Genomic DNA, 13,509 nt, shown 5'->3' on the forward strand with positions numbered 1-13,509 from the left:
AGTCAACCCAGACACCTGCTTCGTCCCTGACCTAGTCGTGACCCAGACAACCCAGTCACCTGCTTCGTCCCTGACCTAGTCGTGACAGAGTCAACCCAGACACCTGCTTCGTCCCTGACCTAGTCATGGCCCAGTCACCTGCTTCGTCCCTGACCTAGTTGTTCCCCAGTCAACCCAGAAACCTGCTTCGTCCCTGACCTAGTCGTGACCCAGTCAACCCAGACACCTGCTTCGTCCCTGACCTAGTCGTGACCCAGACAACCCAGTCACCTGCTTCGTCCCTGACCTAGTCGTGACCCAGTCAACCCAGACACCTGGTTCGTCCCTGACCTCGTCAATCCAGACACCTGCTTCATCCCTGACCTAGTCCTGGCCCAGTCAACCCAGTCACCTGCTTCGTCCCTGACCTAGTCCTGACCCAGTCAACCCAGAAACCTGCTTCGTACCTGACCTAGTCCTGACCCAGTCAACCCAGAAACCAGCTTCGTACCTGACCTAATCCTGACCCAGTCAACCCATAAACCTGCTTCGTCCCTGACCTAGTCCTGACCCAGTCAACCCAGAAACATGCTTTGTCCCTGACCTAGTCCTGACCCAGTCAACTGCTTCGTCCCTGACCTAGTCGTGACCCAGTCAACCCAGACACCTGCTTCGTCCCTGACCTAGTCGTGGCCCAGTCCATTCCTCCCTCCATTTCCCCCCCTCATTCCCCCTCTCTCCATCCCCCCTCTCCCTCCCCCTCATTCCCCCCTCCTCTCCATTCCCCCACCCCCCTCTGTCCATTCCCCCCTCTCTCCATTCCCCCCTCTCTCCATTCCCCCCTCTCCATTCCCCCTCTCTCTCCATTCCCTGTAGTAAACAGTAGCATGTCTCTGTAGTACAGTAGAGTACAGTATGTGTCATTGATTTCTACAGTCAGTGGTTCAGACCAGATCAACAGACAGGAAGCCCTTCTATAAATCACTGTAAACTACGGTTTCTCAACAACTTTACACACAGACAGTAAAGGCCTGCGGTAACAAACCTCCCTTAAGGTGTAACCAGTACACCAGGCTTCAACCAAAACCCTCTGCTGCCACTAATAATGGTGTGTTACTGGCGGGGACAATCCTGTGGAGGGGGTGTGGTCAATTAAACAACTAAGGTGTTACTGGCGGGGCCAATCCTGTGGAGGGGGTGTGGTCAATTAAACAACTAAGGTGTTACTGGCGGGGCCAATCCTGTGGAGGGGGTGTGGTCAATTAAACAACTAAGGTGTTACTGGCGGGGCCAATCCTGTGGAGGGGGTGTGGTCAATTAAACTACTAAGGTATTACTGGCGGGGCCAATCCTGTGGAGGGGGTGTGGTCAATTAAACAACTAAGGTGTTACTGGCGGGGCCAATCCTGTGGAGGGGGTGTGGTCAATTAAACAACTAAGGTGTCAATTCATTCAGTCCATTTGGGGAAAAACATGCAGAAAATCACTGTGGATTTAAATAAGAAAATGTTTGGTTCAGATATATATATATTTTTTAAATTGAGAGATGAATGGAGGAGATTCTCATTCGTGTAAAAGACCGTCCTCTTTTGAACAGAAGAGGCCCCTCTCCTCTCCTCCTCCGTCCTCTCTCCTCCATGACCTGAACAGTGGTCAAGGATATGTCCTTTAGTTATTAGGAGAACAGAAGAGGCCCCTCTCCTCAACTCCTCCGTCCTCTCTCCTCCATGACCTGAACAGTGGTCAAGGATATGTCCATTAGTTAGTAGGAGAACAGAAGAGGCCCCTCTCCTCCTCGATAGCCACGTTTCGTCGAGGATGGTGGTGTGTATTCTACTGGAGTCTTTTGTGGAAGAGTTCTGCCACACCCCCTTTGAAGAGTTCTGCCACACCCCCTTTGAAGAGTTCTGCCACACCCCTTTGAAGAGTTCTGCCACACCCCCTTTGAAGAGTTCTGCCACACCCCCTTTGAAGAGTTCTGCCACACCCCCTTTGAAGAGTTCTGCCACACCCCCTTTGAAGAGTTCTGCCACACCCCCTTTGAAGAGTTCTGCCACACCCCCTTTGAAGAGTTCTGCCACACCCCCTTTGAAGAGTTCTGCCACACCCCCTTTGAAGAGTTCTGCCACACCCCCTTTGAAGAGTTCTGCCACACCCCCTTTGAAGAGTTCTGCCACACCCCTTTGAAGAGTTCTGCCACACCCCCTTTGAAGAGTTCTGCCACACCCCCTTTGAAGAGTTCTGCCACACCCCCTTTGAATCAGATTTTGTTTTCTCCGAGAAACGCATTGACATATTTAACAACGATATGCTCCTTTGAAATGCTTCTCCTCGATTACCTTCACCCCTCTTTTTCCAAAATGCAGGCGAGGAGAGGACGGAGGAATTAGCAAGACCAAGTGAGAATCTCTCAAAGTAACAGAGGAGAGGAGAGGAGAAAGAGGAGAGAGGGGGACGGGTAGAACTCACCAGAACTGTATAGATGTGGAGGCATCGGTACACTGGAGAGAAGTCAACCAACTCCTGGGCCCCTGGTACCTGGGAGAGAGAGAGAGAGAAAAACACAATTTACTTACACACACACACACACACACACACACACACACACACACATAACCAAAGTATAAACTCAACATGTAAAGTGTTTTATGAGCTGAAATAAAAGATTGCAGAAAATGTTCCATCCGCACAAAAAGCTTAGTCCTCTTCAGATGTTGTGCACAAATGTGTTTACATCCCTGTTAGAGTGAGCATTTCTCCTTTGCCAAGATAATCCATCCACCTGACAGGTGTAGCATATCAAGAAGCTGATTAAAAGAGCACGATCATTACACAGGTGCACCTTGTGCTGGGGTCAATAATGTTTTGTCACAACAATGCCACAGATAGTGGGGGAGCAATGGGCATGCTGACTGCAGCAATGTCCACCAGAGCTGTTGCCAGATAATTTAACATCCATTTCTCACAACCGCAGATGTAACCACGCCCCCTTCTTCACCTGCTGGATCAACTGAAATCGTTTCTGCACAAACTGTTCAGAAAACGTCTCAGGGAAGCACATCTGCTCGTCGTCCTCACCAGGGTCTTGACCTGACTGCAGTTTGGCGTCGTCACCGACTTCAGAGGGCAAATGCTCACCTTCGATGGCCACTGGCCTCGCTGGAGAAGTGTGCTCTTCACCGATGAATCCCAGGTTTCAACTGTACCAGACAGATGGTACACAGCGTGTATGGTGTCGTGTGGGCGAGAGGTTTGCTGATGTCAACATTGTGAACAGAGTGCCCCATGGTGGCGGTGGGGTTATGGTAACTACCCTACTCAGGAATATTCCGTGTCATCTTGGTAAGCAACTCGTGTATATTTGGTCTTGTGTTATTTGTCCAGCTGAAATGTGAATGTCTCCCAGTGGAAAGCAGACAACCAGGTTTTCCTCTAGGATTTAGCCTGTGCTTTATTCTGTTGCTTAGCTCGATTAGTCCTCCCTAGTCCTTGCCAATGACAAGCATACCCATAACATGATGCAGCTACCACCATACTTGAAAATATGACAAGTGCCTCCCGGGTGGCGCAGTGGTTAAGGGCACTGTGCCACCAGAGACTCTGGGTTCACGCCCAGGCTCTGTCGTGACCGGCCGCGACCGGGAGGTCCGTGGGGCGACGCACAATTGGCCTAGCGTTGTCTGGGTTCGGGAGGGTTTGGCCGGTAGGGATGTCCTTGTCTCATCGCGCACCAGCGACTCCTGTGGCGGGCCGGGCGCAGTGCTAACCAAGGTTGCACGGTGTTTCCTCCGACACATTGGTGCGGCTGGCTTCCGGGTTAGATGCGCGCTGTGTTAAGAAGCAGTGCGGCTTGGTTGGGTTGTGTATCGGAGGACGCATGACTTTCAACCTTCGTCTCTCCCGAGCCGTACAGGAGTTGTAGCGATGAGACAAGATAGTAGCTACTAAAACAATTGGATACAACAAAATTGGGGAGAGGGCTCTGGATAAGAGCGTCTGCTAAATGACTTAAATGTTAAAAATAAAAAATAAATAAATATGACGAGTGATACTCAGTTGGATTCAGGACATAAAGTTTTAATAATAATAATTATTATTAATAATGTTTTTATATATTTTTTTTGCAGTTTTACTTTCTGTCTTATTGCAACAAAACATTTGTTAGTATTGTGGAGTAACTACAATGTTGATCTATCCTCGGTTTTCTATAAAATCATATAAAAAAGACATTTAACCTTATATTGAACCGAGTTAGGAAGGACGCCTGTATCTTTGTAGTGACTGGGTGTATTGATACACCATCCAAAGTGTAGTTAATAACTTCACCTTGCTCAAAGGGATATTCAATGTCTGCCTTTTATTACTAATAATCTCTCAAGGCTTCTTTCCCGAGGCATTGGAAAACCTCCCTGGTTTTTGTGGTTGAATCTGTGTTTTAAATTCGCTGTTGGAATGAGGGACCTTACAGAGCTTGAATCCTTTCTGAAGGCACTCAACAATCAATAACATCTAATCTACCAAACATAGATTAATAACAAATGATGAGAGGGTAACGTTTTGTTCCACCAAAACCTTGACGTACCCTTGAGAGAACAGACAACAACACGCTTGTTGGCCTTCCAATAGCTACTCTCTCTCCTCCTCTCCCACTCTCTGCTCACAGTCTTAGATAGATGGGTTTTTTTTTCATATTCTCCACTCTCTGCTCAGTCTTAGATACTCCCTCTCCCTCTCTCTTCCCCCCTCTCTCCCTCCCAGTCTCTCTCTTTCTCTCCCGCCTCTAATGACCAGTCATTCAGTGCACAGCCCCACCTGTTTTGAGCCTCACATTTTTTGCCAAATTATTATTTATTTTTTAATAAAAAGATAGGGGGGGGGGGCTTCCCTGTTTTGCATGTTATTTTGGCATTAATACGAGTCACATCAGTTTGTAAACCATGTAAAAAAAATATACATATATATCATTGAGTTAATAAAGCCGCATACAAACATTTCTGGAGGAAGGCAGCTCCCAAATGCAGGTGTTTCAGCCTAGCTCAGTGCTTTCTGTGCTGGCGGGGCTAGCCAGCAGAAAAGATGGAGCGTTGTGCCGTGATTTGCTCTCTGTTCTGTCACTCATGGGGACACTACGTCAACACCAAGTCTAAGGGTAGAGCTAAAGAATTCAAGCCCCCTGGGCGCTGCCAAGAAGGCTCGAGGTCATTGACGACAGAGAAAATTATGTATTTGATTGGTCATTGGACAAACATGAAAAATTGCAAATTCAACAATGAGTGGTTTGGAAGGAATGGGCGACAGTGGCTAACTGCAAACATTATAACTGGGAAGTCGGGAGGAACGAGCTCAGAGAAAATACATTGTGAACGTTCATCCAACATGTAAATCCGGCCTCTGTCTTTCTTCGATGATTCTTCGATGACAAAATTTGCCCACAAAAAGGACGGCCGCGCCACTTCCTGTTCAAGTGAGCACAACGCAACAAGGTGAGTCCAGAAATGTCTTGTATGTAGCTGCATAAATTATGTAATATGCCAGGGAGATATGTATACTGTCGCTAAGGAAGTAATACTAAGTGTATGTTGTGTAGTAAGCTGTTAGTAGCCCATGTTCCTCACCCTAATAATGTGGTCCCTTTTCCCTCTCATAACTACTGCCTACTGTTCTGACTTGGTGGTGCACATGTAGCCTATAACCTATTTTAGAGAAATGTAATCGAATATTGTAAGAGCTTTAACTGTCTCCTTATATGCCACCTTTATTTATCTTACGGTTCTGACTTGGCGTACAAGGAGAACACTGTAAGAACGGCCCATGTTCTGAATTCTGTCACTGTACATTTCAAAAGTGTTGAACAAATAGTTATATTGACTGCGTCCGTCCTAGCTCGCTCAATGTCTTAATCGAAATTACGGATTGTCTCTTATCCACTTGTTGTTCTTATGCCATAGTTTGTACATTTCCTCCCTCCATATGGTATATCATACACTGCATTTGAGGAACAATTCCTCATATATATACCATATGGTAGCTCTGAGTCTCTGCTTTTATCTAATGTAAACACCATTTCAAATTTTGCTACATAAGACCGAATCCAGGTGGTGAGTCACATGGGGAATAGGGTGCAATTTGGGACACCAAGGAGCATTTTTTTGAGCCAAGAACATGAGAAAACTTCAGAGAACAAAATGTATACCTACTCTGGTGAGCTATGGATGGAAGGGATTGAGGGAGGGAATGTTCTAGAGAGATATGGGAAGGATGAGAAACAGGGTTGGAACGAGGGATAGAGAAGACAGGAAGTGAAGAAATGGGTCTGAACACAATAATGGGGCGGCAGGGTAGCCTAGTGGTTAGAGCGTTGGACTAGTAACCGGAAGGTTGCGAGTTCAAACCCCGAGCTGACAAATCTGTCGTTCTGCCCCTGAACAGGCAGTTAACCCACTGTTCCTAGACCAGTTAACCCACTGGCATTGAGGAGTATACCGCCTCAGTCATCGGCTTTCATCAATAAGTGCATCGACGACGCCGTCCCCACAGTGACCGTACGTACTTATCCCAACCAGAAAATTACAGGCAATATATTCATCGAGCTAAAGACTAGAGCCTTCAAGGAGCGGAAGACTAATCCGGACACTTATAAGAAATCCAGCCCTCAGACGAACCATCAAACAAGCAAAGCGACAATACCGGGCTAAGATTGAATCGTACAACACCGGCTCTGAGGCTTGTCGGATGTGGCAGGACTTGAAAACTATTACAGACTACAAAGGGAAACTCAGACGCAAAGTGCCCAGTGATGCGAGCCTACCAGACGAGCTAAATGCCTTTTATGCTTGCTTCGAGGCAAGCAACACTGAAGCATGCACGAGAGCACCAGCTGTTCTGGATGACTAACGCTCTCGGTAGCCAATGTGAACTAAATCTTTAAAAACAGGTCAACATTCACAAAGACGCTGGGCCAGATGGGTTACCAGGACGTGTACTCAAAGCATGCGCAGGAGCTGATCGTGGACTACAGGAAAAGGAGGGCCGAACAGGCCCCCATTAACCCCGAAGGGGCTGAAGTGGAGCGGGTCGAGAGTTTCAAGTTCCTTGGTGTCCACATCACCTACTAACTATCACGGTCCAAACACACCAGGGCAGTAGTGAAAAGGGCACGACAGAATCCTATTCCCCTTCAAAAGACTGAAAATTTGGCCCCCAGATCCTCAAAAGGTTCTACAGCTGCACCATCGAGAGCATCCTGACCGGTTGCATCACCGCCGCCTGGTATGGCAACTGCTCGGCATCGCGCAAACGGACCAATACATCACTGGGCCAAGCTACCTGCCAACCAGGACCTACACAATAGGCAGTGTCAGAGGAAAGATGATCAAATTGTCAGAGACCCCAGTCACCCAAGTTATAGACTGTTCTTTCTGCTACCGCACGGCAAGCAGTACCGGAGCACCAAGTCTAGGAACAAAAGGCTCCTTAACAGCTTCTACCCTAAAGCCATTAAGACTGCTGAACAATTAATAAAATGGCCACCGGACAATTTACAAAGGTGGCATTGGGGTCGCTTTTGTTTAAGACAGCTGATGTTTCTGGACAATCGCATAGACAGACAGACCCCATCCTGCCTATAGCTCTGTGGAATACAGTTCCTTAGCTGTTAAAAAGCAAGTTGGAAGACAAATACCAGCCTTTCATGTACTGGCCTAGGAACACCGCCAGCATAGAACAGCACCGCCTTGGGACAGGAGGGGAAAAACACACAATATGAAAAACACAGTGGAATGCTTTTTGGGGGGGGGGTTGGAGTCATAACAACACCAGGGAAAGGGTCAATGGTCAGTCAAGGCTAGGGCAGAGGTTGGTGGGGAGTATGGGAAATAACAGGGGGTTAAGAATGGGTCAACACGGGGGGGTTAGGAACAGGGCGACACGGGGGGGGTTAAGAACAGGGCGACACAGGGGGATTAAGAACAGGGCGACACAGGGGGATTAAAAACAGGGCGACACAGGGGGATTAAAAACAGGGCGACACGGGGGTTAAGAACAGGGCGACACGGGGGTTAAGAACAGGGCGACACGGGGGGTTAAGAACAGGGGTTAAGAACAGGGCGACACGGGGGGTTGAGAACAGGGCGACACGGGGGGTTAAGAACAGGGCGACACGGGGGGGTTAAGAACAGGGCGACACGGGGGTTAAGAACAGGGCGACACGGGGGTTAAGAACAGGGCGACACGGGGGTTAAGAACAGGGCGACACGGGGTTAAGAACAGGGGGTTAGGAACAGGGCGACACGGGGGGGGTTAAGAACAGGGCGACACGGGGGAATAAGAACAGGGGGTTAAGAACAGGGCGACACGGGGGGTTAAGAACAGGGCGACACGGGGGGGTGTAAGAACAGGGGATTAAGAACAGGGCAACACGGGGGGTTAAGAACAGGGCGACACGGGGGTTAAGAACAGGGCGACACGGGGGGTTAAGAACAGGGCGACACGGGGGGTTAAGAACAGGGCGACACGGGGGTTAAGAACAGGGCGACACGGGGGGGTTAAGAACAGGGCGACACGGGGTTAAGAACAGGGCGACACAGGGGGTTAGAACCGGGCGACACGGGGGTTAAGAACAGGGCGACACGGGGGTTAAGAACAGGGGGTTAAGAACAGGTCGACACGGGGGTTAAGAACAGGGCGACACGGGGGGTAAGAACAGGGCGACAGGGAGGGGTTAAGAACAGGGTGACACGGGGGGGTTAAGAACAGGGGTTAAGAACAGGTCGACACGGGGGATAAGAACAGGTCGACACGGGGGGTTAAGAACAGGGGGTTAAGAACAGGTCGACACGGGGGTTAAGAACAGGGCGACACGGGGGGTTAAGAACAGGGCGACAGGGAGGGGTTAAGAACAGGGGCGGGGGGGTTAAGAACAGGGGTTAAGAACAGGGCGACACGGGGGTTAAGAACAGGGCGACACGGGGGGTTAAGAACAGGGCGACACGGGGGTTAAGAACAGGGCGACACGGGGCAGAAGGTTGCCACACGGGGGGGTTAAGAACAGGGCGACACGGGGGGTTAAGAACAGGAACAGAAGGTTGCGACACGGGGGTTAAGAACAGGGCAACACGGGGGTTAAGAACAGGGCGACACGGGGGTTAAGAACAGGGCGACACGGGGTTAAGAACAGGGCGACACGGGGGTTAAGAACAGGGCAACACGGGGTTAAGAACAGGGCGACACGGGGGGTTAAGAAAAGGGCGACACGGGGGTTAAGAAAAGGGCGACACGGGGGGTTAAGAAAAGGGCGACACGGGGGTTAAGAAAAGGGCGAGGGGGGTTAAGAAAAGGGCGACACGGGGGTTAAGAAAAGGGGCGACACGGGGGTTAAGAACAGGGCGACACGGGGGTTAAGAACAGGGCGACACGAGGGGTTAAGAACAGGGCGACACGAGGGGTTAAGAACAGGGCGACACGGGGGTTAAGAACATGTCGACACGGGGTTAAGAACAGGGCGACACGGGGGGTTAAGAACAGGGTGACACTGGGGCAGAAGGTTGCGACACGGGGGTTAAGAACAGGGCGACACGGGGTTAAGAACAGGTCGACACGGGGGTTAAGAACAGGTCGACACGGGGGGTTAAGAACAGGGCGACACGGGGGTTAAGAACAGGGCGACACGGGGGTTAAGAACAGGGCGACACGGGGGGTTAAGAACAGGGCGACACGGGGGGGTTAAGAACAGGGGTTAAGAACAGGGCGACACGGGGGTTTAAGAACAGGTCGACACGGGGGTTAAGAACAGGGCGACACGGGGGGGGTTAAGAACAGGGGGTTAAGAACAGGGCGACACGGGGGGTTAAGAACAGGGGTTAAGAACAGGGCGACACGGGGGGTTAAGAACAGGTCGACACGGGGGTTAAGAACAGGGCGACACGGGGGTTAAGAACAGGGCGACACGGGGGCAGAAGGTTGCGACACGGGGGTTAAGAACAGGGAGACACGGGGGTTAAGAACAGGACGGGGGGCAGAAGGTTGCGACACGGGGGGTTAAGAACAGGGCGACACGGGGGGTTAAGAACAGGGCGACACGGGGTTAAGAACAGGGCGACACGGGGGTTAAGAACAGGGCGACACGGGGGGATTAAGAAAAGGGCGACACGGGGGTTAAGAAAAGGGCGACACGGGGGTTAAGAAAAGGGCGACACGGGGGGTTAAGAAAAGGGCGACACGGGGTTAAGAACATGTTGACACGGGGGGTTAAGAACAGGGCGACACGGGGGTTAAGAACAGGGCGACACGGGGGTTAAGAACAGGGCGACACGGGGGGTTAAGAACAGGGCGACATGGGGGGAGGTTAAGAACAGGGGGTTAAGAACAGGGCGACACGGGGTTTAAGAACAGGTCGACACGGGGTTAAGAACAGGGCGACACGGGGGTTAAGAACAGGGCGACACGGGGGGGGTTAAGAACAGGGTGACACGGGGCAGAAGGTTGCGACACGGGGGTTAAGAACAGGGCAACACAGGGGGTTAAGAACAGGGCGACACGGGGGGGTTAAGAACAGGGCGACACGGGGGTTAAGAACAGGGCGACACAGGGGGGTTAAGAACAGGTCGACACGGGGGGTTAAGAACAGGGCGACACGGGGGGTTAAGAACAGGGCGACACGGGGGGGTTAAGAACAGGGCGACACGGGGGGTTAAGAACAGGGCGACACGGGGGGTTAAGAAAAGGGCGAGGGGGGTTAAGAAAAGGGCGACACGGGGGGTTAAGAAAAGGGCGACACGGGGGGTTAAGAACAGGGCGACACGAGGGGTTAAGAACAGGGCGACACGGGGGTTAAGAACAGGGCGACACGAGGGGTTAAGAACAGGGCGACACGGGGGTTAAGAACAGGGCGACACGGGGGTTAAGAACAGGGCGACACGGGGGGTTAAGAACAGGGCGACACGGGGGGTTAAGAACAGGGCGACACGGGGGTTAAGAACAGGTCGACACGGGGGGTTAAGAACAGGGCGACACGGGGGAGGTTAAGAACAGGGGGTTAAGAACAGGTCGACACGGGGGGTTAAGAACAGGACACGGGGGGTTAAGAACAGGGCGACACGGGGGTTAAGAACAGGGCGACACGGGGGGTTAAGAACAGGGTGACACGGGGCAGAAGGTTGCGGGGGGGTTAAGAACAGGGCAACACAGGGGTTAAGAACAGGGCGACACGGGGGGTTAAGAACAGGGCGACACGGGGGTTAAGAACAGGGCGACACGGGGGTTAAGAACAAGGCGACACGGGGGGTTGGAACAGGGCGACACGGGGGTTAAGAACAGGGCGAAGGGGGGTTAAGAACAGGGTGACACGGGGGCAGAAGGTTGCGACACGGGGGGTTAAGAACAGGGCGACACAGGGGGTTAAGAACAGGGCGACACGGGGGGTTAAGAACAGGGCGACACGGGGCAGAAGGTTGCGACACGGGGGGTTAAGAACAGGGCGACACGGGGGGTTAAGAACAGGGCGACACAGGGGGTTAAGAACAGGGCGACACAGGGGGTTAAGAACAGGGCGACACTGGGGGTTAAGAACAGGGCGACACGGGGGGTTAAGAACAGGGCGACATGGGGGTTAAGAACAGGGCGACACGGGGGTTAAGAACAGGGGGACACGGGGGTTAAGAACAGGGCGACACGGGGGGTTAAGAACAGGGCGACACGGGGGTTAAGAACAGGGCGACACGGGGGTTAAGAACAGGGGTTAAGAACAGGGCGACACAGGGGGTTAAGAACAGGGCGACACGGGGGGTTAAGAACAGGGGTTAAGAACAGGGCGACACAGGGGGTTAAGAACAGGGTGACACAGGGGCAGAAGGTTGTGACACGGGGGCAGAAGGTTGTGACACGGGGCAGAAGGTTGTGACACGGGGGCAGAAGGTTGTGACACGGGGGCAGAAGGTTGTGACACGGGGGCAGAAGGTTGTGACACGGGGGCAGAAGGTTGTGACACGGGGGCAGAAGGTTGTGACTCGGGTCATGCCTTGGTTTGAAAGGTTGTCAAAAAAGGGCGGCCTTGGACTGGAAGGAGATCACAGAAGAGGTGCCACCCTGCACTTCTATCCTCTCCCTCCCTCCGCATTCTCTTTCCCTTGACTGAGCCCTTACCTTTTGTTCTCCCTCCCTCCGCATTCTCTTTCCCTTGACTGAGCCCTTACCTTTTGTTCTCCCTCCCTCCGTAGTCTCTTCCCGTAGCCTTGACTGAGCCCTTACCTTTTGTTCTCCCTCCCTCCGTAGTCTCTTTCCGTAGCCTTGACTGAGCCCTTACCCTTTTGTTCTCCCTCAGTCTCAAACTTTACGTACTCTTCCTGCCTTACCCTAGGCCAACTTCTCAGCCTGGCACGAGAAGAGGTTTTCTGCCTACCTCTGCCATCTCTCTTTCCGGCTCGGACCAACAGGTTCCGAGCAGGATTCTACCCCCCCGAACCATAATGGGTAACCATTAATCTTAATGAATGGTTACCCAGACTAGCCCTATCTGTACACTACGTAGAGGGCTGTACGGTAAAACCAAAACATTTGTACTTTTCAATATTAGTCTAATAAAAAGCATAAACTGGCACACACCCAGATAAATGTATTTAGTGTAGAGGTGCTGACTAAAAGTGAATAGTGTAAGCTATGAAAACAAAGAATACACAAAATGTATAAAACTAAATAAAACGTTTTGGCATCACAGTGCCTTCTGGAAATTAAATAAACAATAGTTGATGTTAATCTTATGCTAATCCTAATCATAACATCCAACTATGTTCAACATGATGTAAACTAATGCTAACAATAGCCTACTATATTCAATATGTAAACTAATGCTAATGCTAACAACAGCCTACTATATTCAATATGTAAACTAATGCTAATGCTAACAATAGCCTACTATATTCAATATGTAAACTGATGCTAATGCTAACAATAGCCTACTATATTCAATATGTAAACTAATGCTAATGCTAACAACAGCCTACTATATTCAATATGTAAACTAATGCTAATGCTAACAATAGCCTACTATATTCAATATGTAAACTAATGCTAATGCTAACAATAGCCTACTATATTCAATATGTAAACTAATGCTAATGCTAACAACAGCCTACTATATTCAATATGTAAACTAATGCTAATGCTAACAATAGCCTACTATATTCAATATGTAAACTAATGCTAATGCTAACAATAGCCTACTATATTCAATATGTAAACTAATGCTAATGCTAACAATAGCCTACTATATTCAATATGTAAACTAATGCTAATGCTAACAACAGCCTACTATATTCAATATGTAAACTAATGCTAATGCTAACCATATCCTACTATATTCAATATGCTGTAAACTAACGCTAACAATAGCCTACTATATTCAACATGATGTAAACGAATGCTAACAATAGCTTCTTATATTCAATAGGATGTAAACTAATGCTAATGCTAACCATATCCCACTATATTCAATATGCTGTAAACTAAAGCTAATGCTAACAATAGCCTAATATATTT

General features: G+C 50.0%; 1 protein-coding gene across 1 annotated transcript in view; it reads right to left on the reverse strand.

The window, feature by feature from the left end:
* LOC127915531 (exocyst complex component 6B-like) overlaps positions 1-13,509 on the reverse strand; it is a 116,900-nt gene that overhangs the window by 41,400 nt on the left and 61,991 nt on the right. Inside the window, exon 8 of the mRNA XM_052495705.1 lies at positions 2,449-2,517. Coding sequence (XP_052351665.1) covers positions 2,449-2,517 — 69 coding nt within the window. The remainder of the gene's footprint in view (positions 1-2,448; positions 2,518-13,509) is intronic.

Source organism: Oncorhynchus keta, chromosome 35, assembly GCF_023373465.1.
Source record: "Oncorhynchus keta strain PuntledgeMale-10-30-2019 chromosome 35, Oket_V2, whole genome shotgun sequence".
NCBI classification, from domain to species: Eukaryota; Metazoa; Chordata; class Actinopteri; order Salmoniformes; family Salmonidae; genus Oncorhynchus; species Oncorhynchus keta.